The following is a 27,261-nucleotide window of genomic DNA, read 5'->3' as shown; positions in this document are numbered from 1 at the left end:
TCCTAGGTACACATTCAGTCATCTATTTTCACATTTCGTAATTTTCTTGTATATTTTTCCTATTTTTTGTGTATTATTTAGTTTTTTTAAAGTAGCCTATAAATAAATTAGTTTTTATATTTGTAAATTCTTGATTTTGATCTGAAATATTCTTCAACAGTTAACCCTAAACCCTAATCAACAATTTTACAAATCAAAACCAAACCTAGATAGTTAACAAAACAAAATATCAAATTAGATATCTCAGAAACATCAAAACGAAAACGAAATCGAAACAAAAATGAAATCAAAACAAAAATAAAAACAAAAACAAAATCGAAACAAAAACAAAAACAAAAACGAAATCGAAACAAAAAAAAAACAAAAACGAAATCGAAAAAAACAAAAAACGAAAAGGAAATCGAAACAAAACCGAACATATGTACCAAAATTGTTCTTAATTCTCATTAGGCAATACAAAACTTACCACTATTAGTATAACTTTAAAAGTAATTAACATTACTCTTCAAATTTTAGATATCAAAGTTTAGGCTTAGGTTTATGCCATGTAATGGCATAAAGGTCCTATTATGGTCCTATTATGTCATGTGATGGTACAAAAGGACCAATTATGGACACATTATGTCATGTCATGACATAATAGGACACATTATTCCATGATGGCATAATATGTCCTATTTGCCATGACATTGCATAATGGGTCCATAGTTGGTCCTATTATATCATGTCATGGCATAATAGGACCTATTATGCCATCATGGCATAATAGGTCCTATTATGCCATGACATTTCATAATAGTCCACCTATTATGCCATCATGGCATAATAGGTCCAAAATAGGACCTATTAAGCCACAACATGACATGATTTTCTCCAATTGCCAACTTCATCATCTAATTCATCTTCAACACTTAAACTATGCTAATTCGACATGTTTACTTAGTATGATAGGACCAATTATGGACCTATTATGCCATGACATTGCATAATAGGTCCATAGTTGGTCCTCTTATTGGATTTTTAAAAACTTATAAATATCTTGTGTATCATTTAACATATCCACACCTAAAGGATTTGGTCTTACATTAAAATTAAAAAAGAGAGAAAAGTAAACATAATTTTTTTATTCATGGGTGAAAACTATTCTTATGACACCTTGGACAAGTACCTTGGCATCATGTATAATTTTTTTTAAAATTACCCTACACTTAGGAGTATACCATAATCCATTCACATTCTCTTTATTCTCAACCATCCTTGTCATCATCCATATCATGTATCTCACATTCCTAGTTTTTGACCTTGATTCAAGTGTTTTAATCATTTTGAGACATGTTTTAGGAAAATTCTACTATATAAAATCTTATTTACAGAGAACTCTTACAAAAAAATTGAGAAGATGAGTAACATATATCCACATCTCTACCAAATTAGGGAGTATGAGTTGAACATGTGATGCCTACCTAGGTAGATATCTTCCCAAGTAATCTTATCCTATCCTCTAGGTGCAAATATGCAATACAATAGTTAGCTAAATGCAAGAAAATAATGATGCACCAACAAAGTGAATGTACACATTCAGGTGACATAACATAAAAGAGAAACCACTAGATATCACATAATTTAATCTTTTATGTCTACTTCATATTATATTACCCCACTTGTAGGGCATGTTTAATATTTTCTCACTTGATTTCCTTTTTTAATAATACTTTTACTTCATGTGTAAATTATCTCCTATTTTTACATTATCTAATCTTTATGAGTAACTAGACTAATTTCCCATAATGATTTATGTCTCATACTTTAATCTTTGTTCTATCTTATTATCTTCAAGACTATTTGCTTCACATGTATGTTCATATAGTGGTTTTTTTATCTTATTAAAGCATTATCTTATGTTTGCATATTGGTTAATCTATCTTCTTAAAGTATTATCTTATGTTCATACATTGGGCAATTTATCACTTTAGATCCTATTACCCCACTTGTAGGGCATGTATTCTATTATCACTTTAGATCCTTATACTTCCGTGAATTTGTGCATGTATTCTATTACCCCACTTGTAGGGCATGTTTAATATTTTCTCACTTGATTTCCCTTTTTAATCCTACTTTTACTTCATGTGTAAATTATCTCCTATTTTTACATAATCTAATCTTTATTAGTAACTACACTAATTTTCCATAATGATTTATGTCTTATACTTTAATCTTTTATACTTTAATCTTTGTTCTATCTTATGATCTTCAAGACTATTTGCTTCACATGTATGTTCATATAGTGGTTTTTTAATCTTATTAAAGCATTATCTTATGTTTGTATATTGGTTAATCTATCTTCTTAAAGTATTATCTTATGTTCATACATTGGGCAATTTATCACTTTAGATCCTATTACCCCACTTGTAGGGCATGTAATCTATTATCACTTTAGATCCTATTATCACTTTAGATCCTTATACTTCCGTTAATTTGTGCATGTATTCTATTACCCCACTTGTAGGGCATGTTTAATATTTTCTCACTTGATTTCCTTTTTTAATCCTACTTTTACTTCATGTGTAAATTATCTCCTATTTTTACATTATCTAATCTTTATTAGTAACTAGACTAATTTCCCATAATGATTTATGTCTTATACTTTAATATTTCTTCTATCTTATGATCTTCAAGACTATTTGCTTACATGTATGTTCATATAGTGGATTTTTTATCTTATTAAAGCATTATCTTATGTTTGTATATTGGTTAATCTATCTTCTTAAAGTATTATCTTATGTTCATACATTGGGCAATTTATCACTTTAGATCCTATTACCCCACTTGTAGGGCATGTATTCTATTATCACTTTAGATCCTTTTATCACTTTAGATCTTTATACTTCCGTGAATTTGTGCATGTATTCTATTACCCCACTTGTAGGGCATGTTTAATATTTTCTCACTTGATTTCCTTTTTTAATCCTACTTTTACTTCATGTGTAAATTATCTCCTATTTTTACATTATATAATCTTTATGAGTAACGATCTACTAATTTCCCATAATGATTTATGTTTTATACTTTAATCTTTGTTCTATCTTATGATCTTCAAGACTATTTGCTTCACATGTATGTTCATATAGTGGTTTTTTTATCTTATTAAAGCATTATCTTATGTTTGTATATTGGTTAATCTATCTTCTTAAAGTATTATCTTATGTTCATACATTGGGAAATTTATCACTTTAGATCATTTTTGTATATCCTTCCATTTATATATAAAATTATATCTTATGTTGAAACATTGGCCTATTATTTGAGAGAATATAATAGATTATCACTATTTGATCACACATTTTTGCATCTTAGTATCATATGATTGTGCCTCACATGACGATCATATGATCATATCTTGGCTTATAGAGCGTGATGATCATACATTTCAATATCTCATTTTAACCACTTATCATCAATCCTTATATATTCTTACACTAGGAGGAGTATCATCTTATTTCCCACTTCTTTATTGATCTTATGTATGAAATATTTTATATTGATTTTAATAGTTGATGCATTTTACAAGAAATGAATGCATTAAATTGAATATATAGATTTATGAAGTTTCATTGAAAGTTTTTATTAAGTTTTATGCGCAAATTTTATATTTAAAGATTCAATAGTATGTCCATATATTTTTTTTAAAGTTTAATATTATATTATATTTCATGTGTATCTCATTCAACAACATCGAAATGTTACTATTTATAATTTTTTTTTTTTAAACTAAAATAGATTCTTCTTTGACATAGAGTTATATATAATTCATGTATATCTTTATATATGCAGGAGCTCTTTGTTATCATGGATGTAATTGACATAGATGAACTATTAGGTGAAAACCCCCCACCACAACCCCCTCCTCCTCCTCCTCCTCCTCCTCCTCCACCTCCACCTCCACCACCACCACCACCACCACCTCCACCTCCACCCCCTAGACTGGATGAAATTGATTTAAGAGAACAAATTAATGAAAACCTACAAGTGATTGAACAAAATATTGCTGCTATCCAAAATGAGCCAATCATGCCACCCCATCTTCTAGAGTTTGCAAAATCAATGCAAATTGTTGTCAAGTCAATTAGATCTATTGATTCTCAATTAGATCAATTTCATAGACGATGACAAGAGTTGCATAATAGGATTAGATCATATATATTATGTGCATACTTTATGTGCATTGTTCTCATTAGATATTATGTGGACTTGAAATTATGTGAAATTATATTTTGTGCATACTTTATATATTATGTGGACTTGAAATTTTATTTATGGAATTTGTGCTTAAATAACTTTATATGGATTATGTGGACTTGTAATTTTATTGTTGGAATTTTATTTAAATAGTTCTTGTGATTAGATAAACTAAAGGTGTACATCATGAACTAAGTATTGAAACATATCTTATAATTATAACATATTCTAAATTAAAAAGTATTAATCATCATAGATAAGCAAAATATATAATCAAATATATAATTACCATTACAATAATAATGATGGTAATCTAGAAAAGTATCAAAACAAATATATTGAATAGAACTTGATTAAAACATAATTATCCCATTATAAATTTGACCAATAGTCTCTCATTTATGTATATTACACAAAATATAATCAAGAAGACATATCTAAAATAAAATAAACAGTCTATTTAAATTATAATAATAAGGATTTATATCTCTCAAAATACAACATAAAGTACATGCACAAACAATAGTAGTCATTGAGGCCAAGTCTACTCTGAGAGACCTGGAAAAAAAATACATATGATTAGTTTTTATAATCAGGATGCATTGAATTTAAAATACAACATAAAGTATGCACAAACAATATAGTAGTCATTGAGGCCAAGTCTACTTTTAGAGACCTGGAAAAAATAAATACAGATGATTAGTTTTTATAATCAGGATGCATTGAATTTAAAATACAAAGGGATTTGCCTTAAGGGTACAAAAATTTAACTTACTTGTAATTATTCAAAATGAAACATAAAGTATGCACAAATAACTTTGTTTTCATTGATGCCTTCTACTTGTGGTAGACCTGAAACACAATATTACTAGATTAGATTTTTATAATTATGATGCATGATTTAAAATGCTATATATAATATGCATCGCGAATTTTAAAAGGGAGGTGGATTAAGGGTTCAAATTATAACTTACTTGATATTCATTCAATTATACCATCTGCATCCTCTCTCTTTTGCAAAGCATCTATAATTGTCTTGTTCTCTTCCACAGAGAGAGTCCATAATTGTTTATTAGCAGGCCTGCCACGATATCTATCCAATTTTATATTAGTTGCCACTACCAAATGCAAGTAATGTATAATCTTTTTCTCTAATTCATAATCTTCAAATGTGGGCAATCAATTCTTTCTTGTTATATATTTGTGTAGCCAAGTGCCAACAACAACCACAGATCCTGTTGGATAGTCATAACCATCATCATCTACTTGAGGAGTGGTTAGCTTATGTTTTGGCTCTACACATCGAGCCAACCAATACTCTGTCCCCTCTTCATTGTCCTCTGGTGCAACAACAACATAGACATGTCCTGTGCCCAAAACAATTTTATTTAATATTTAATGAGAAATAAAAACAAAAATATACATTGGAAGATTTCATAAATATGTACTATTTAATAAATCAAACAAAAACAATTTTACCTTGTTGTATAAGATCTGAAATGCGATCATAGTCATTTGATGCAAACATCTGATCCATATCTTCATCAATTCTTTCATGCAGATCATTTGCATCTATGGGTGTCAATGATCTTTGTTGCCATTCTTCAACCCATTCTTTATTCTCACAAAATTCCCAATCTCTGGAAACACAAAACTGACAAAAGCAAGCAAGTTGCCTTGTGAATATAGTCCATGTGTTTGAATTAGAACTCTTAAACAAATGCCATTTAGCTGATCCAATGATGGTATTACAATCATGCCGAATAGGAATACTATCTTCCTCTATCAACCAGAAGAAACGTCGAATTGCAGAGTTTTCAGTTGATCCTTTTGACAACTTTGAATTGCACCAATCTACAACTACACGAGCATCTCTGAATTTCACTGCATCCTCAAATTTCAATTGTTCTCTAGCAAGAGCTCTTTTGACACAGGCACCGGCTCCATCGTGTTCCCTCTTACCATGTCCTGCTTCAAAAAAACTCCATAAATGTTGGATATTGGTTATCTTGTGAACTTTGCATAGCCAATAAAACATTCTTGCATTTTTGAATTGTCAAGTGCAGTTATCTGACCATATCATATGTTGTTTCATGTCAATTTCTCTTTCCTTAAGATTATCATAAAATACCTCGAAGCAATGCTGAACAAACTCTAAAGAGTGTACTCGATTATCACTAACATAGAAAGGATACTCCCTCAAAAAATTTATGTTATCTTATGTACTGTCATGGTCATGTCTATATATAATATGCATAAATATGGTCACTTGCACTGAGTTGTAGTATTGTGATTGAGTTTCCTCTTGTGGTTTTAGAGTATAATTTTCTGCAAAATCCACAACTGATACTATTGTTCCAACTGGAAATGTGTTCTTGCATATGCGAAACTGTCCATCAAGCCATTGGGCATGTTGGGAATGTTTCACATATTTTGGAACAATATGAGTTTTAAACTCACTAATAAATGCATTCACCTTTTTTTGTCCTATAATCAATTCTAAACGTTTCCCCATCTTTCCATCCTTTAGAGGGTATTCTATATTTTTAAATCTCCTAACATCAACCATTTTTTGTCCAAACTTAGATGAAACATGTTCATGCAAACATTCACCTATCAAAGAATAGTTCCCACATAAATTGCAAAGGCCATAAATGCATGAATTGGAAAGAAATAATTGTTCATTAGGTGGTTTACAAAATAAACTTACAATAAAATCTTTTATAGTTTCAGGTGGAACATAAACACCACAATCTTGCACAAGATCATTACCATGCAACATACAACATATATATCGAAAAATATCATAATAGTAACGAAACTGAACATGAGTTTTACAACAACAAGATATTCTTTGTTTATTGATTTTAACATACCAGGGTTTGCAGTTTTCAAATGATCTTTGACTAATTCGTAAATTCATTAACATAGATTCATCACTAAATTTTTTAAAGAATTCAATTTGAGTCATGTCAAGAAGATTTTTTGGATGAGGATCACGAATTTTGACCCCACCCTTAACTTTAAAACATCTCTAGCATTTGATGAAACTCTAGTGTTATCATGCCAAAATTTTGCAATTAATTGTTTAGTTTCATCATTTAATTTCATGTCCGACCTTTGAAGTCTACCACTAAAACTCCAACAATGGTTTAGTGGATCAATTTCAATTGTGTCTCTTCTTTTGGCCGCTCTTGACAAGGTTCTACAATGTAAGTTCAAATAGCCACTTATATCACTTAACATTCTTTTACTAACAATCATTTTGTCAACTATAGCAGTCGTTATAACTCTACATGCTGCATTCTTATCTTTAGATCGACTTGTTTTTCCGATAGAATCGATGGCATTGGCAACAGTGTATACAACTTGCATATATGATTCATCTTTTCTTTTTGGTTTTGCTTAAATACCTATTTTTTTCATGACTTTACGCATTTTTAACATTTTTATTAATTGTAGCATTAATTGACATTGGAATCCTAACTTTTTATTATATAAAATTTGTTTATATAATTTGTTCGCATGTGTTCTTATTTGTCTCCAAGAAACTAACCCATTAAGATTATCTAGCACATTGCTATCAGTAGTAAACAAATTACATTCATTTTCTTTCAGAGAGGGTGGTGTAATATTTTCAATTTTTATTTCTTTTCATATTGGTGTATGAAATTTATATCCAGCCTCATTTAAATCAGCAATTTGATTGGCATCATAGTCATCGGGATTTAAAAACATACCAGGAATCCACATGAAGATTTGCATCAACAGTCATACCAGTGTTTGGTTATACATTTCTTGCATCCATCATGATGTCTTCAATGGTCTTATCTACAACGAGCACTAAACTAGATGCTTTAGAAGTGTTATTCAATTGTCGTTGTTGTGATCTGCGATCTCTTTGGTGTTTTGCCTCCTTCTCTCTTTGTGCTTGAATTTCATTCGCTGTCATTGTCCTCTTTTTTTTCTTTTGACGTTGCTTAGGACCCATCTTTACAAACTCCTCTTCAAAAAATAATACCTTTTTACTGAGTTCTTCAAAAAATCATGTAAAAATATTAAAAAGTACTACCAAATGATGTAAAAAATCTTTGTCAGTATGGATTTCAATGATAGTGTTGTAAATCGGTACAGTTTGTCTTTTTTTTTTACAGTAATGGTTATTTAGAAATGGGGCGGGCCCCCGTTTCTAAAACGGGGGTTCGTTATTTAAATAACGGGCCCCCGTTTTCAAAACGGGGGCCCGTTATTAAATCCAACGGGCAAAAAAATGGAACGGGCCCTCGTTCAGTAGAATTTGAATCCATAACCCACCACTTGCCTTGGGATTAGGCCTGGGATAGGCCTGGGATGGCCACACCTGAGACATGAACCTGCAAATTCAAATCTCTATGAATGAAAGCACAAATATGAACTTCTAAAATAGTTTACGTGCCTCTAATCAGAGAATTTTTATATGAAATTAAAATCCATTTCAGATTATACTGTCTAGATTCTTAATATTTAAATTTATTTAAAAATTGATTATCTTAACTATTTTTCATTTAATTTATACTAAATTAGGTCTATAAATTTGAAATATTAACTAATTTTGTTAATTTAATAACTTTTTTATTTTAATGAATTTTGAAAAAAAAATTATGTCATCAATCTACACAAAATTCTTTTCTATTGAAAAAAAAAAATTCAAAAAATGTTAAGTTTACGTCAAATTATGTGGGTCGTACATGTCAAATTTTTAAAAAGATAATTACGGCCATTCAAAAATTAATTAAAAAAAAATATTAGAAAAAAAAATACAGAAAAATATGCTCATCAATCTTCAGTGTGTTACAAACCATTTCCCAAAACGGTTTGAGAAAATAATTTTAATTGTGTCAAAAAGTGTGGGTCATACACATGCATGGTATGGTCCTGAAACAGGCATTTTTAAAACATAGTTTTTAGAACTCCATTCAAAATATGTGGGTATTAAAAAAAAATTACATATTTGGAAAGTACACTTAGAGGGCTATCTTTTATATTACTGACTTTTTCCAAGATTCAATCTCTAAGTGTTTCAAAATTTAAGCTCAAATGAGACAAAATCTGAAAAACAGGGAAAACACTTCCACTTTTAGGACAAAAAGTGGACTCATCTTCTTGCACTGACCCCTCCTACTCCAACCAAATGAACTACTTCAGTGCTCCTGCATCACCTTGATATTTAAAATCATTTTTAGGTTGTTCCTATTGACTAAATATCTTAAGAGATAGTGGGGGTTGATTAACATAAAAGATATAGTCACCACATCCCATGTCTTCAACCTGGAATTTTTCTTTCATTTCTCCTTGTTTTGATGAGGAAGCTTTCAATGATTCTAGATCAACATATATAGATGATGGAGTCGCTTCTCTATTGATTGGAATTATTATTTCTGATCTTGGTCTGAGGTTATTACAATATATGAATGGATTTCGATCACCTAAAGTGATTGTTATTTTAACTCCATTGTGAGGGAACTTGATACATTGGTGATATGTCGAGGGCACTGCTCTCATTTCGTAAATTCGTGGATGTCCTTAAAGTATATTGTATGTGAGATCTAGATCCAAGACTTGATAAACCACATCCTTTGTGACTGGTCCAACTCTTAGAGGTGGGGTGACTATGCCTTTAGATGAGCATTCTTTGTCATCATATGCTTGTATAGTGTTTTTAGTTTTTTGAATCCACAACTGGTTCATAGTATCCTATTTGTTTAGTGGTATTCAATGTACAAATATTAAGACCTTCTCCTCCATCTATCAAGACTCGTTCAATGTGGCTCTTATAGATAAAGGCTTCAATATGATGAGGTGCATTATGTGGTTGACAAACGGATGCATCATCGTCTTTTGTAAAGGTAAGGCAATGAGGGATGGAAAAATATCCCACCATGGCTTGAAACTGGTCCACATTCGGATCAGTGGGTATGGAGGTTTCTCTCAATGTCTTATCAAGGATAGCCTTGTCTGAAGGAGACATGCATAAAAGCTCAAGGATGGATTTGAGGGCGGGTGTCTTCCCTAACTAATCTACAAGTTCATGCTGATTTTTATTGGATGAAGAAGTTGCAGTCTTGGTTGAAACACCTTGTAAGGTGAATTTTCCTTGATGGGTTGTAACGTTGCATTCAACGGTTTTTTCATTAAATGATAAAGAGGAAGGTCCAATGCCTTTTAAAACAACCTTACTCCTTTGGGTAGAACCTTTGGGAGTTTTGTCCTTTATGATAATAGTAGAAACATGATGATCCATTGATATGTGATTAACAGTCAAGTCATAATCATAGGACATCCTATTATAATTAACTTGATTGTTTGCTTTGACTTTTCCCTTATCATGTTTAGGAAAAGGTTCCTTAAACATCACATGTTCCTCATTGATGGTGTGATCATCAATGTCTATATCGCCCTTTTCGATAAGATCATGTATGATATTCTTCAATCTGTTACAATTACTAGTCTTATACCCTTTGTTCTTGTGATATTCATAGTATTCATCATCATTCCACCAAGCAGGTTTCACTTTAGGTTCATATGGAGGATGGTCTAGTATTGTTATTAATTTATTGACAACCAATTTGTTAAATGTTGTCTCAATCAGTTCTCCCAATGGAGTGTATTTTCTTGAGGGCTTTGTTGTCCTTTGAGCATTCACTTGATTGTTAAAATTAGATGAACTTGCACCAAGAAAAGTCATTTTTGGTTTCACTATATTTTTGTCTACAACCTCATCATTGAATTTATTATTATTCTTGTTCCAAAAGGGAGGTTTGTCTTTCCCAATTGATTCATCTTTATTTTCTTTGAATAGCTTTATAATGCCTTGTTCGATGAGGACTTTTTCTATTTCCAAACCTTTCTCAATGACCTCTTTCAAAGTTGATAAATAATATTTCCTTAGCTCATATCCAATTTCCTTGTTAAATTTATAAGTAAGCATTTCTACCATCTATTTATGCGAGATATCACAAGAGCGTCGACTAGAAAGACCTCTCCATCACTGTAAAAATGAAGCAAAAGATTCCCCATTTTTCTACTTAGTATTGCACAAGGTAGTTAGTGACACATCTATTTCAATATTGTATGAGAAGTGTTGTAAGAAAGCTTCTACTAAATCACTCCATGACTTAATTCTAAGTAGGAGTTGGGAGAACCATTCTATAGCTTGTCCACCTAAGATTTGTGGGAACAATCTCATCAAGTATGTTTGTTCTCCTTCTACTTAAATGCAAGCTATGAAAAATTCTCTTATGTGTGATTTAGGATCTCCCTTGCCTCTATACTTGCCAAATTTTGGTGTCACAAAATGTGGAGGAAATGGAGGCATTGGAGTACTTCTGTCAAATGGGTAAGGACATATATCTCTCATTGTGTATTGTTACTTGTGTGTATTCATGTCTGCCACTTTTTTTTGCATGTCCTTGATCTATTGTTCCAAGTCATTCTTAGTTGGTGTCTTTTCTCTTTTAGTTAGTCCCATGCTTGAGCCACTAGACAAAGGAGGAATTTAATGCATGTACGGATGGTATTGGTCATATATATTTTCATATGGAGGAGGAACATAGTTATAGATAGAATATGGACCATGTGGTATGGTATTGCAGTAAGGAGCACTAGGTCTAGGATGATACATGTTATGATTGTAAGGATAGGAGGTATCATAAGAATGATCTTGAATATTGCCCCAAGTCTGACATGAGATCTCCTTGTGTCATGATTATGAATTTTCTCATGAGTATAATTGCATGCATTAGTTCTATCTTGGGTATTATCATGTGTATGAGTATCCATATTGGTATTTCTCCTCCATGCAAAAGGATGACCACAGGGTTGTTCATGAAAATGACTAGAAAAATTAGCTTGAACATGAGTGTTGGGGACTTTAGGTTTTTGGAATAAGGATGAAGGTGACTCAGGAACAAAACACTCCCTCGTATTACCACCATTATTTCCTCTAGGATTTACATTTGTGTGATTTCCTTGATTAGGATCCTCCTCTAGAATTTGTGACGCATCAAAATAATGAGGTAGCCTCATCCTACTTTGTGCCATGAATTGAAAGAAGTATTGTCAATCTCTTCTCATGATTTCTTCAACCAATCTATTAAATCTTGGATCCATGATAGTTTCTTAAATTCTTACAGAAGTGATGGATGCATTGTCATTGAATAAATTTTGAATGCACCAAAAAAAAATCTTATTATAAAGCCTTGATTACAGGACTTAGAATTACAATACAGTAGAAAATTAAGAACCTTAGGGTATATGGTTATTCCAAAGTAGTCATATGCCAGGTGAATGATGGTTATGATACTAAAGATGAAAAAAAAATTCCTTATAATAAATTGGTCAACTATTTCAAAATTCATTTTGTTACAATCAAGTTTGACTAAGTGCCATGAATACAAAATAAACTAGTAGATTCCATGGCAACAATTACATAAATACTTGATATTCCATTAACTGACGAGAAATGTGAGATTTTGGTGGAACAACTAATAGTTCCTTCTTTAAAAATCCCCCATATTGAGCTCACGTGTGAAATTGTTGGTTTTAATTCCTCGTGGTATCAAGATATTTATAATTACTTACATGCCCAAATCCTACCACCAAACCTCTCTAATAGCCAACTTTGATCTTTTATCCATCACACCTCTAGATACATTATCAATGCTGATAGTCTTTATGGTCATTCCAATGACCAAATCCTCCTCAAATGTCTTGATTCAGAAGATGAACAAATAACATTAAATGAAGTACATGATGGTGTATGTGGGGCCCATTTCAGTTATCCAAATTTGGCAAAGAAACTCATAAGAGTTGGATATTATTGGCTCACAATGGAGCAATATGGCTACAATTTTGCAAAGAAATGTTACAAGTGTCAGATACATAGAGACTTCCTTTAGGCACATGCACAATAGATTCAACCTATTATTTCTATATTCACCTTCTCTCAATGATGACTGGAACTCATAGTAAAGATTCATCCTACTTTACTAGATGGATTGAGGCCATTTCTATGACTTATATTACTAGCAAGAAAATTTGCAAGTTCATCTTGAATTACATCATATGTTAGTATGAAATTCCATTAAAAATTACTACTGACAATAGGCGACCATTCAAAAACAAAGATGTTAAAGAAATCTGTGAGAAATTTCACATCCAGTGCCACTTTTTCACTTTTTACTATGTACAGAGTAATGGCCAAGCTGAGGCATTGAAAACAAAAAAATCACTAAAATATTGAAAAAATTTGTTAATGACGTTGTTTGAGATTGGGATATACAGTTGAGCCCTACCTTCTGGAGATATTGTACCAATATCTTCACTCCCACTAGTGCTACTCCTTATTCAATAGTCTGGTTCTAAGACCATACTTCTTGTTGAGGTTGAGATCTCATTACTGAGAGTTTCCTTGTGACACTTGATTGAGGATGAACACTATAGGGTATCTAGACTACATGAGTTATAGATGTTGGATGAAAGATGATAGGTTTCTCTAGTTCATTTTCAAGATTACCAAAACTGTCTTCATTAGAGCTATAATAAGAAGGTCAGAGGTTAACATTTTGACATGAGTGACCTATTCCTTAGAATAAATCCAAAGAATCTACAAGAAAAACTAGGCATGTTTGAACCTAATTGGATATGACAGTATATAATCACTATATCTTAAAGGTTAGGTGTGTATCAACTTATAATGTAAGAGGGAGAACCTTTTTTAAATCTAGCTAACAACATTCATCTCTGCAAGTATTTTAAATGATCATAAAAAAAATATAAAAAAATGATAATAAAAATTAATCAAAAAATTTAAAAAATAATCCTTAAGAAATATCAAAAAAATTTAAAAAAGATGTAAAATAAAATCATCATCTTAATGAAAACTTGGGAAATAGGCATCTTGTGTGACCAAAATAAAAGTAAAGAGAAATCATTCACCCTATAGTGAAAACCTAACAAATAGGTGCTTTAGGTAACTATAGTGGTGAAAACCGGGAAAACAAGCGCTACGTTTAGCAATTCATGGCTCTACCATCTATCATTTCTCTATCTATAACACGTCCAGCTCCATAAGAACACCTTCATATATTTCTAATAAAACCTAATTGTCCTCTTGTACCTTGAGACTAATTAATTATTAGCTTCATTTCCTTTCACATCTAGATTGTACATATGTTGGTTGGCTTTCGCATGGCTATCATAATAGTCTTAAACCAAACTAGGGACAATTTCTTAAACAGTCTTGGTAGATGGATTCCTTCTTGCAAACATATCAGAGGTTGTAACATTAACATAGCTTAAAAGTCTCGAAAAAGTTTCAAAAACATTCGTAGAATATCTTAAAATAAAAGAACAAAAAAGTTTGAAAAATGTCTTGAAAAAAGACAAAAACATTCAAAAAATATCTTGAAAAAATCCCCAAAAATAAAAAAAATGTCCTAAGAAGAAAATTTGTAAACATCATTAAATATCTTAAAGAAAATAAAAAAATAAATCAACTAACATAAAAAAAACTCTAAAAGTTAGAAAACAGTCAAAATCCAAGAATAATCATTTCATGTCATTAATAAATCACCCCTTGCAAAGATATACATTTGAATAGACAATATATGGAAAACATGTAAAATACTTCACTTAACAAATCATGCAACAACAAACAAGCTATCACCCTAATTGGCAATTAGAATGATCAAACTTGTCCTATCAATCAAACATCAAACAATCCCTATCACTATCATCTATCTTAAATAGAGTGTAGTATACTCAAAACCAAACTAAATCTATGTTAGATAGGGTACTTCATTCTTGAAACCAAACATCATGATCCTCCTATAAAACATAATCAACTTTGACAACAATATTAGAATGGTTGTTGACTCGCTTGGTCTAGAGTTAGTCTCAACTTTCATTCAAATTTATCTTCGGTCATGTTCTTATCATTCTTAGGATATCCACAAGTGATTAGAGTGATTGGTATGGTTCATGGTTTTTTATTTGTGGGGTGTTTTTTTATGAAGTTTTGGGGCAAGTGTGTCTTGGGTGTCTATGTTGGTACATTCACTTATGCTTGTGACTATCACATATAACCGGACCCTGAACATACAAACATTCCAGGATAGATGGAAACATTTTCTTTTTGCAATGTGTCTATTTTCTATAAATGAATAACATTATCACCATAGTTTTCTATGCCACCATACCATGTCTCCATTTGCCACATAATAATGTTCTATGATAATAAAGTGAACAAGTGTGAAAGCTTATTTCATCACACTCACTTTTCTTCTCTTCTCACTAATATTTCTTCTAGCTAACACTTCTTCTATCAATCAATCAATCATTCTATCTATTTATCAATCAATCAATCTCATGCAATCTAATATATCTGATTAATCATGATTTTATTTATTTATTATCGATCAATCCATATCTATTATCAACTAATATTCTTCATTTCTTATTAACCATTCTTCTTCTTCTTTCGAGAGATCATTCATTCCTTTCATACATAAAAAATATCTCGAGGAGGCATCCTACTTCCATCACTTGATCTACTATAGCATGATCTTTCAATTTTTCTTTGAAGCAACACTCAAACTTGTATTGTCTCAAAGACACCAAAATTTGTCCTACGTCTATGACAAAACTTTTCACCAATTTCTCATCTAAAATTGATTAAATGATTTTATTATTTAATTAGTAGTAATATTCTTCTCATAATTATTAAATATTTTTTAATTATTTAGTTATTGTTCTTCTAAACCATTAATTAAATAATAAATATTATTTAATTAATGTTCACCATTATCTCTTTCTAATCAATCAATCTTGATCTTATTCACCTAATCCTAACTATTCCTCTTTGATTAAATAATTCACTTAATTATTTAATCGCTTTCTCCAAATTATCTAATTAAATAGATTTTTAATTTATTCAATTACCGTGTGTGGGTGAAATAAATAAATTTAATTTATTTAATTATGACCCCACTAAACTCACTAAATTTCTAATATTTCTCTCCACTCGATTCTTCCATCTCCTTTCACTTAACTCTTCCACTTTCTAATTTCCCTCTCACTATCTCTTCCACTTGCTAATCTTTCCTCTCACATAACTCTTCCTTTTTCTATTTTCTTTTCCACTTAACTCTTTATTTCCTCCACTTGGAAATGGTAGTTTTGTGTTGAAAATAAATAGTTTCTCTAATTATTTTCAATTAACTTATCCTTTCCTCCACTTCCAAATGGCAAATTTGAGTGTCATTTGCTTATGAAGCTTGATTTCCCAAAATCAAAAGCAATCTTGCCATTGAGAAAAATCCAAATCCTCTATTTAAACCAATCAAATCGTCAAATTTGATAACCATGTCTTTGATATCTTCTAATCCTAATCACATTACAGTTTTGAATTTTCTTTGTGTACACAAAGTTGTTAAGAGCCATCATACAAGAATATTAAGAAGATTAATGGAGAGTTTCAAATTTGATGCTTTGTATAAATTATTTTAATTTTCTTAGTTATGCATTATGAATTTGTTCTTGTTTGTTGTGTAGGCTTATTTTGCATTAGGTTAGGAGTTTTGTGGTCGCTCTAATGTTCATTGCGGGTATTTCCCACTTTTCCTCTCCACAATTATTAGTACTATTTCCAAAGAGAGCGCTACCATCAAAAGGTGGGATGATTTTTTATTTGTTTGGAGTGACTTGTCGAAGACTATTGGTAAAAGGAACACTAGAGAAAAATAAGATAATAGAGCACTCTTTAGAAGAAACTTATAAATTCTAAAAGTAATATTTCAAGTAATATTAATGTTAAATATGCATGAGGACCTTGTGAATTTTATGAATAGTCTTAGAAGGCTAAACAAATATAATAATCAAGTCACTAAAGTAGGGGCTAAAAGGAGACAAAGATACTAAATATTTTTTTAATATTTCAAAATTTAAGAAAATTAAAACAAATTAAGCTTCATTGATATTGGAGGTATTATGTTTTATTATCTTATTACAATGTAAGAATCTTATAAAAAATTATAAATAAATTTCTATTTTGAATATAATATGCAGTGTGTTGATATCATAATGTTTTATAAAATAAATTATTTTGAAGAATATTTGTGACTAAGATACTAAAAAGATTAGTAAATATTTCATAAATGATGAAATTATTAGAACTATAAATTATTTCAATAATACTGAATCCCCTTAATACATATGATCTCCTACTGAATTTAATAAAACTAATGTCATCCAATATTAAAGATTTTCTAAAAAATTGAATAATTGTCTACAATATTTTATATTATTAATTATAATGTGACCACTACTATAACTTAACATGTTCATGTTTTAATCAAATAAAAAATAAATTAAGCTAAATAAATGGTTTTTCTTTGTCTTTATATGACAAATGTAATAGAACACAGTGTAACAAAGTCTACTGCTACTCTCTTAAACACATAACAATCTTAGTTCTAGAAATTTTACGAAAACACTTTAAAACATTACAATGCAGAGTATGATATATTTATATATTATACATGTCTGTGCATTAGACGAGTTTTTCAAATTACTAATGTATAATAGTTGCAGACTTATAAATTCTGACCAAATACTTTGACACACCAAAACACATAGTCTATAAGTCTAACATACATATACATATACGTATACGTATAGACAACGTCTCATAATCTCTCATCCTATACAATATATCGGAATCTTCTGGGATCATCTTGTACTCAGAGAAGTGAAATCTGCTGAGGGATACCACTGCATACACAGACGCTAATGCCTTTTTAATAAAAGTTGCAGAAGGTCATCTGACGTGTTCTTTCCCAGTCTTATCCTTTATTTCTTTTTTCTTTCAATATTTTGTTTTTATTAATATTTAACCATTTAATGCCCAGTCGGATGGGGCTTGACTTGGGGATGTCACAATAATATTCTAAACATGAGAAAACACTATATTGCTTATATCCAATATTTTTGTGAGAACAGTATGAAGAATGTCTGAACAAATTTTCTGGTTCACAAATTTGTAAGACCAACCATAAGTTCGGACATTTAGACCCATGGTAAGTAATTTTTACAGGCAGTAGCCATTACCAATCCTAGTTCTTATATGTAACGGCTCTCAACTAAAAATACACGATCGTTTCGGTTCTTCTCTTTTCCACCATCGTTGTATAACGCATGGACTTGTTTTCCTCCCGATAAAAGTTGGAAATGTTCCTTTGTGTAGTGGAATCCGATAGAGTTGCTTGACTTATCTGCTAATCTCGATAATCAATATCGATCTCTTCGGACAAGTCCACACTTGATGCATGACATTGCACAGCCATTTTCATCTCTACCAGAACTTCGCTTGCACTAGGCCTTGACGATGGTTTATCTCCAACACACCTAATTGCTAGCTTCGCCACACGGGCAATGGATTTTAGGCTGTAATCGTCAACCAATCGCTTATCCACTATTTGTACAATTCTTTCAGGATATTCAGCCATCTCCAAAACCGGTGTGACCTGTTCAACCAAAACAAGCAACGAAGTTACACTGTTAAACTTCCCTGATAAATATCACCTCAAATTAGTGTCCTAATTTGCATGATGGAGGGCTAATAGAATTTCATATCCATCTAACAAGGTTAATTTCATCCCTAGAAACTTTTGCATCTACAGGTGCCCTGCCACAAATGATCTCTAACAAAATCACCCCAAAACTATAGATATCAGTCTTGTCAGTCAGCATATATGTCTTAAAATACCTGCAACGCATAAAAATAGAACATCAAAAGATTAGAATTGAAAATTTTCTCATGTTTAGCATTACGGATTAGGCAAAGAGAAAGCAAGTAGAAAATTACTCTGGATCTAGGTATCCAACGGTTCCCTTCACAGTAGTTGTCACATGAGAAGCCTCTCCATCAATTGTTACTCTTGAAAGACCGAAATCTGCCAATTTCCCATTTAATTTGTCGTCTAGAAGGATGTTGGCAGTCTTTATATCTCTGTGAATTATTCTTGGGGTGCAACTTACGTGCAAGTATTCCAATCCTTCAAAAAATAAAAAGTACAATTAGATCAAGCAGACCGGTCATGAGATTTAGCTTTATACCAGAAAATGTTTACCTCGCGCTGCATCTAAAGCTATGTTAAGCCTGTTTTTCCAATCTAGATTCGGATATTGCTCTGCACTGGTACCTGGGGGAGGAAAGTGATAGCGTGATAATTTTGTAGTGAAGTTGAACTTTTTTATGTTCATCAATGTGCAGGAACTAAGAGAAAATTTTCCGGACGAAATTTAGTTACCATAAAGGTGATCCTTTAGGGACCCTCCAAGCATATATTCGTATACCAGCATTAATGCTCTGGATTCATTGCAGTAACCAAGTAAAGACACCAAGTTCTTGTGATGAACTCTTGACAGAAGATCAATCTGCTCAGTAATTTTGAAACAAATAATATATATTAGATTTCTGTTATAATTGATTTTCTTGAGAATGAAATTGAACATTGCTATGTTGAATCCTGAAATGCAAGTTGGAAAATCGTGTGTTACCTCGTTTAGAAACTCTGAAGCTCCTTGATTGGAGAAACTTGACAGTACTTTTACTGCTATTTGCTTTTCGTCCTCCAATTTACCCCAGAACACAGATCCAAAGCCACCTTGTCCGATCTTACAGCTAAATTCTTTTGTAGCTATCATCATCTCTTCTAGGGTAAATGCACGGGATTTTGATGGGTTTGGTACCAAAACCATTGAGTAATCTGCATTTCATTTTAATTGGATGTCATTCTACTTAAGGTAGTTGATTTATTAGGTGCTTACTTAAAGCAGAAACATTTTCTTACCAGGATCCTGAAGATATACCGATTTGCTCCCTGAAGCGTTGCCTTTAGAGTCTGTATTGGCAATGTCTTTTCTCCTGAATTTCCTTCGGTACACAACAATACTAACAGCTAAAATAACAATTATTATTATGATGCCGCCTGATATAATTCCAGAGATAACTCCTACATTGCTCTTCTTTGAGTTGGATTGGGTTGAATTTTGTGAGAGAATACTAAGATACGGATTGCCTTTGTATCTGATTTGAGTACAAAACAAACATATTCCATATTGTCAAGTTCACCGTTTTTCGCGAAGAAAATGCTATACAAAATACTATCATGGAAAACCTAAAAAGGAATACTTTATAAAAGGATTACGTTATTGATATCTGATTCAGGAATCGCTGAGCAATTACACCACTGAAATTATTGTTGTCTATGAGTCTGTCAAGATCAGAAAAGGAATCATTATAAATTTTCAGTGTTTATACGATAGTATTGACTGTAATATACGAGTGACTTCAGAAAACTTACAACTCTTTAAGATTGTGTAGTTGGAATAACCAGTCTGGAACTTCGCCACTCAACCTGTTGTTTTGTAAATTTCTGCATAACTCGGTTACCGAAATCCACAGATCCTTATTAGTTAAGAAGTTTCAACATTAAGGCAGGCTTGTTGGATATATGTAAACATTACGAAAGAACAAAGTTCAGGGTGTTTTTCGAAATACTTACATTCTCTCCAGTTTTGCTAGGTTGGAAAAGTTAGGCAAGTGTCCACTAAAATTGTTATTTGCCAGGGATCTAATTAGACATCCAAGTGGGTAAGAAAGAACTAAGTCCAATGTAAATCCCAAATAAATGTTTTCTACTAATTTTATGCATGAATTATGTAAGTCTGACAACAGTGGTAACCCAAGAGAAGACATTGCTATGAGTTTTCTTTTTCCTCACGGATAGTATAAAGGTTTGCAAAATAAGTGATTTTATAATATATATTGAGAATCATATTTCACAAATAAATTTTAGTATTTGAAAGATATATTAAGAATAATATTTCATAAATAAATTTAAATATTATTAAAAATATTGGTTTTAGTTTCAGTCATTTATTTTTGTTTGGAATGTTAAATTTTTTATTTATATTAATTTTTATTTTATATTGGAGTTGAGGAAAAATCAACTCTTAGCTCCCAGAATTCAAAGATCTAGAAAAAAGGAGTCATATTGATTGTGCAACAAGAATGCAATTCAATAATTATAGTTGTTATGAAAAAAGAAAGAGAGAATCCTTATAAGAGGATACTCAAAACCCTAAAGGTGAAAACCCTAGAAAATAATAAGATTCTTAAGTTTAGCTTAAGCATGGAGTATAATAAACTAATAATTAAATAAATAATTATTAGCTAATAAAAGATAACTGCAACATTTTATTTTAGATTTATTTTAATGGAGTAATTTAATTTAGTACACAATGAGATGTATATTTTTGTATTAAGTTCTTTTTTTCTTGAATGTCTATCTATTTTTATTTATGTTTTGTTACATGCACTTATATATATTTGAACTTATCTCAATCCTATCTATACCCATTCTCATACATTTCTCTCATTATTAATTCACAATTTTATGTCTATTTCTTATTTGGAGATCCTAAATTTCTCTATCCTAGATGAATTCTATGGCAAGAAAAAGCAATCCAATGCAATATAGAACTTACTCCAATTTCAAATATTTAAATAAAATAATTAGTTTTTCTTGAACTTTCATAGAAAAAGCCAACTTGATACATATTTGCACAGCTATTTGTTATGTCTTGGTAATTAAAGATACTAATTTGAAAATTATTTAACATCCTATATCATTCCAACATCCCAAGCAATGAGAAAATATAATAATATTTGGATTTGGAGGATTCGAATAGATAAATAAGTGCATAGGATCTTAGCATGCTTTTATGTTGTCTACCATGACTTGTCCATAGCTATAAAATTTACTTTTGAACTCTTCCTTTGAGGACAAATTGACCCTTACAATTTAACATCATTTGATAAATAATTGTTAAATAATAATGCAAATTACATGTTGACAAACAGAATGAATTTTAACAAACATACACATTTTATATCCAAACATTTCTAATTTACATAAACTAATGTTTGAATTATTTCAATAAACTAAAATTAATCTACCAAATTTACCTTTATGATTTATATTTATTTTTGTTAATTTTTAATTTAATTTTTATTTAATATAATTAAAGTTATCTTAATTGCTCCCTGGAAAGGTTGCTACTATCATCACAGTAAACTCCAATTTAAATGGTGACTTAGCCATCTAGAATTCAGTCTTTAAGACCAATTTACATAGAGTAATTTTTAACAAATATAGAGAACGGTGACTTGTCCATCTCGAATTCAGTCTATAACTAAAATTCATATTGAAGATAGAAATTTTCGAAAGGAACGCTTGCTTATGGTTGAAAGCCAACTTCAGAATGAAGAGAAGACGGGTTATTTCAATCATATAGAAGAGGGAAACTAAAAAGATCATAATTTTTTTTTGGGTAGAACCTTTTGCTAGGAAAAATGCTTAAGTTGTTTTATTTCGGTTTGGTTCTTCTGATTTCAGGATGCAATATGAAGTTTTTAACTATGCTATTTAAAAATGTTACAATTCGTATACGTACTTCTGGTTTTTCAACTAACTGCAAGATTTTCCTCACTTGAAAGTTTACGAAAGTCTGGGTGTTCTTCTCATGCTATATCAACTATGTTAAATATAAATTTATTGCTTGCCTCCTTGTAAATTTTGACAGAAAAGAATGAATCCTTTGAAAGCTCTCATTATTGTTAGGATTGAACTTCAAATAGCTTTTGATTTTCCTACAACTGCATATAAGGTTCTAGTCACTTACATGTTAATGAGTTCAGTCATCTGAGCAAGAGCTGGTGGTAAGGATCCTGTCAGATTCCTTCCGGACAAGTTGCTGAATATAAACAATAATCACCAATATGTTAGGCCTCCTACTTCCATGTTCAACAATCATACCCCTAAAGGAAAAAAAAAAGAATTATGTTAGCAAAAATTACATTTCCGAAACTCTGACAGAGGAGATACTGTTATTGCACAGGATTCCTTCCCAGGGAAGACCGAAGCAAGGATCTGAAATCCAATTATTTATTTGAAACCGTTGTTTCAGAGAAGCTAGAGCAACAGCTGCAGAATCACAAATCAGTCGTCTTTGTAAGAGTTTTAATCATAAAACAACACCTCACAGTAGAAAAATATTCAAAAGCATGAAGTTCTTACCATCCCCTGTATAAGTTGCTGGTTCAGTTGTAATTAGCTGGTAATATTCGAAAGCGTTGATGAGAGGAGGGGGGCCGGAATTCGGGAGATTGTACAGAGACAGATTTGTTCCCACAAATGTGAACGATACCTCTGTTGCAGAAAAGTTTCTTGCCAAACTAATGTTTTCTAACATATTACCATCAGCTTCAAGAACCCTGAAACTTCTTGATTCAGATGCGTTAACCATTTCAATCTCTGCAAAATACATTAGCACTAGAGGATTACTTATTTGGGGAAAAGTCATATCAATTATATTCGTGCCGTCAGGTGCAACAGCAGCAGTTTGCATAACGGCAGATGGAGGAAGGTCCTGGGTGGCGTCGGTTGAGATTGTCTCCTGCATCATAACATTCTGCGCTCCTGGTATATTTAGAGGATTCCAAAGGCGGTCGGATTGATCTTGTGGATACCTAAATAATTAGTCAGCTACGCCTCAATAAGATGAGAAAAGAGATGTGAAACCTAAGACCCCAAAAAAGGGTTTCTAGATCACAAACTAAGATAAGAGTTATTACCTGATTGTCGAATTTCCACCAGGATCATATCTTGCTTCCATTTGCAACATTGTTCCGGGCTTAACTTGACGATACATGCCTTGTCGAAGAGTTCTCAACTCAATAGCAGTTATAAAAGAACTAACGATCTCAGAGATTCTAATCAAGCAAATAAACAAAACATCTCCAGAACTAACCAAAATCCCCTCGCTCGATACGTTGTGCTGTGTACTTCTGTTTGAAATGTTTCTTAAGGCCAACATTCCTGTAGTTTCAATTGAGAATTTGAAGATTGGCAAATCTGGCTGTCCACTGTAATTGCCATTATAAAACCATATTCTCACAAGATGAGGTACGTTGCGGGTTATGGGCAGTTTATAGCAAAACTTATTGAGAGGCTGTGGGAAGACTCGAAGGCTTTGCTCATATAGTGGCAAACTAGAGTTTTTAATTTCTTCTTTCTGCCCCACTTCTATGTAATTATCATCGGGAACCCATTCTATATTGTTTTCATCTGTGTAATTTGATTTCCCGCCACAATTAATGCTAAGAAATCCTGCTTTTAACAAGACATACATAAAACAGAATCGTTTTCAATTAAACGAAATAGTGTTATTTGCAGATGGAATTAGGATTTGATAGGCATATACTGACCTGGTTGAGCAATAACGAAAGCTATACGCCACCAGATGATAAGAAGCACTACCTGTACCATTAGAATGGAACCCCTAAAGAACTTCTCTATGGTTATCCTGAAAAAGATTCAGAAAATTCGTTTTACCTACTTACATATGGCTAATGATATGATATATATTTTCTAACATTAGTTTTGTAATACGCGGACAGGAAGTCAGGCCTATAGCAGATGGAGCAGGTATTCAATAATTCATGAAGTTTTAGGCTCTCGGTTGTATTTTTTGAAATGATAATCTGTCAATCAAGAAGAAACTTCGATACATTTTAATAATAGGGATGATGCTGTTCCTGACCATGCTTTGAAGCTTCTAGCAACATTTGGTTTAAATAATTAAAATGCATGATGTCATATGTGTCATTAATATTGTGTTGTTTTTAACGAAGGCAACGGACCACTAAGCAAAGAAAACTAAGGAATATTACTGTTCTCATATGATTTAACAGGATACGACAATGAATAAACATATGTGCATGTTGGGTCTATGGCAAAGACCCCGCAAACATTAAACAAATGTGAAAAATCCAAGGGAAACATATTAGAATAAAATTAAGACAATTCCATCTTCCAGGTTTGAATGGAATGATTCAGCTTGTTTTGAAATAAACAATAATTTTTCTGTTTGTTGGACATTGACGTCTTCACCGTAAACAATCTTTTCTCCCTCCGCTGCTTGAAGACCGTTGAAGGCCAACTCTCCAGAAATCTGCTTTATGCTTATCATGTCTTGCTGTGGAGAAAATCTTTTTTTTCTGCGTAACTTTACTTGCCGTGTAGTACAAGTTTCCAAACCGCCCCTGTTCACCGACTGGAGGAGACTTTCCTTATAAATAAATCTTTATGTAACTCTGGCTTTTTTATTGAAGCACAAATTAGAGATCTCTCAGAACTCTCTGTAGACTTCCATATTTGCATTGTTTATTATCGATGACTAGAAAGTTTGTTTTGTCTGCTGTAGCATACTTTTGTCAATACTCTGTTCTATTTTCTCTTGATACTCTATTTTGTTTTGATTCCTCTGCAACCTACAAATTGGTTTCAGAGCTCAGGGAGAGCTACACTCAGTGTGACTGAGTTCAGAGACTATTTTGTAAAGAGCCCTTATCTTTCATCTAAGGATTATAGCTATCTGAAATTTGAATTAGGATGGCCTCAAACAGCAAAGTTCCTATTTTGACTGAGAAAAATGATAATTTTTGGTTTATCAGAATGAGAACATTACTTTGTGCTTGCGATGTTTGGGGATTTGTGACTGCCAAGTAGTAGAAATGGCCTTAACAAATGTTGACAAAAATCTGTTCAAGGAGAACAAAAAGAAAAACAATAAAGCTCTAGGCTTTATTCAACAAGGTTTAATTGACATCATGTTTTCAAAGGTTTCTAGTGCAGAGTCTTCAAAGAAAGCTTGAGACATTCTTGAAGCTTGTTACCAAGGTGTATCCAAGGTAAAGAATGTCAAGTTGCAAAACTTGATAAGAGATTTTCTATAAAAAAACTTGTAAGAATGGAAGTTATATTTCCTCTTTAGTTAACTCGATAGGCATTCAGTTCACTTGTCTGTGAGGATGTCTCATGAAGTTAGACAATTTTACTCTACTCTCTTCACTAAAGATTTACCTCCTACTGAAGGTAAGGAGAATTTGATATTGACATGTTTTCCCTCTTTAGTCACTAATGTGATGAATGAATCACTCATCAACTCAATCTCTTTGTTTGAATTGGAGGTAGTTTTTGGGATGAATAAAAGCAAAGCCCCTAGTAGATGGGTTTCCCATTGAGATTTTTCAAAAGTTTTGAGATATTATTCAATTAGATTTATTGGAGGTTGTTCGGGAATTTCATCAATGCTTCAAGCCTTGAATTCAACTTTTCTTGTTCTTATTCCAAAGAAAGAAGGTGCTAATAATTTGGATTTTGTTAGGTCTAATGCTTTTTGTAATGTGTGTTGAACACTATGGATTGTTGAGATGGGGGCGAATCAGCATATGTTGAGAACTTGATCAGATTCAACTTCTTGCATTATCATTTATCTTATACATGAAAACAAATAACTAAGTCTACTAAATCAAATGCACATGAACACTAGGACTTTTACATGGAAAAACCAAATAGGGAAAAAAAATGGTGAGAATCAAGCTCACAATATTTATTATAATAGATTATAGTGTCTTGGGCCAAAGGCCAAAGAGCCAACTGCTTCAAAATATGACTTGCAAGCTAAGGCACACAACCTTGGAGCAAGATGCAATGGTCTCTTGCACAAACTAAAGATCACTTCTTCAAGACAAGATATGATTCTTCTGGTATAGAAATATCAATAAGACTAAATTGTATACAAAAATCTATCGAAATGCTAGCACCGCAATACACATTAGAAGTAGTCTTCATAACTACTCTGTTACTCATTTGATCCTCCAACCTCTGACTTAATGTCCCTTTTGGGCAACAGTTCTTCATGTTCAGATTTCAATACAGTGATATCAAATTCATCTGCAATGGTATTTGCTAGGTCGACTTAGAGAGATGTAATGTGTGGATGTATAACCATCAACATCAAAATAATCTCCAAAGAAAGTCTAGAAGAAAAATGGGACGTGTGCAAGTTCACAGCATG

General features: G+C 31.7%; 1 protein-coding gene across 1 annotated transcript; it reads right to left on the bottom strand.

Moving 5' to 3' along the window:
• Positions 1 to 18,548: 18,548 nt before the first annotated feature.
• LOC131070094 (probable leucine-rich repeat receptor-like protein kinase At2g28990) lies at positions 18,549 to 25,371 on the bottom strand. The gene is made up of 14 exons (XM_059216124.1): positions 25,256 to 25,371; positions 24,608 to 24,705; positions 23,975 to 24,509; positions 23,418 to 23,869; positions 23,198 to 23,324; positions 23,023 to 23,094; positions 20,484 to 20,549; positions 20,127 to 20,362; positions 19,834 to 20,042; positions 19,584 to 19,710; positions 19,404 to 19,475; positions 19,139 to 19,328; positions 18,916 to 19,039; positions 18,549 to 18,797 (listed from the first exon to the last, which is right to left on the bottom strand). Exons 1-14 carry the CDS (start codon positions 25,369 to 25,371, stop codon positions 18,549 to 18,551), a joined length of 2,673 nt encoding a protein of 890 aa, XP_059072107.1.
• Positions 25,372 to 27,261: the final 1,890 nt, after the last annotated feature.

This window comes from Cryptomeria japonica, unplaced genomic scaffold (genome assembly GCF_030272615.1).
Source record: "Cryptomeria japonica unplaced genomic scaffold, Sugi_1.0 HiC_scaffold_745, whole genome shotgun sequence".
In the NCBI taxonomy this organism is placed as follows: Eukaryota; Viridiplantae; Streptophyta; class Pinopsida; order Cupressales; family Cupressaceae; genus Cryptomeria; species Cryptomeria japonica.
This window is presented reverse-complemented; position numbering and strand designations above follow the sequence as displayed.

What these genes read in the sequence shown, in the direction of transcription:
- LOC131070094 (XM_059216124.1), bottom strand. Translation starts at nt 25,371, where the DNA reads ATGATAAGCATAAAGCAGATTTCTGGAGAGTTGGCCTTCAACGGTCTT. An exon ending in GTTGGATACCTAGATCCAGA is followed by an intron (nt 19,040 to 19,138) that starts GTAATTTTCTAC and finishes TATGCGTTGCAG; the next exon opens with GTATTTTAAGACATATATGC. An exon ending in CTAGGGATGAAATTAACCTT is followed by an intron (nt 18,798 to 18,915) that starts GTTAGATGGATA and finishes TTGGTTGAACAG; the next exon opens with GTCACACCGGTTTTGGAGAT.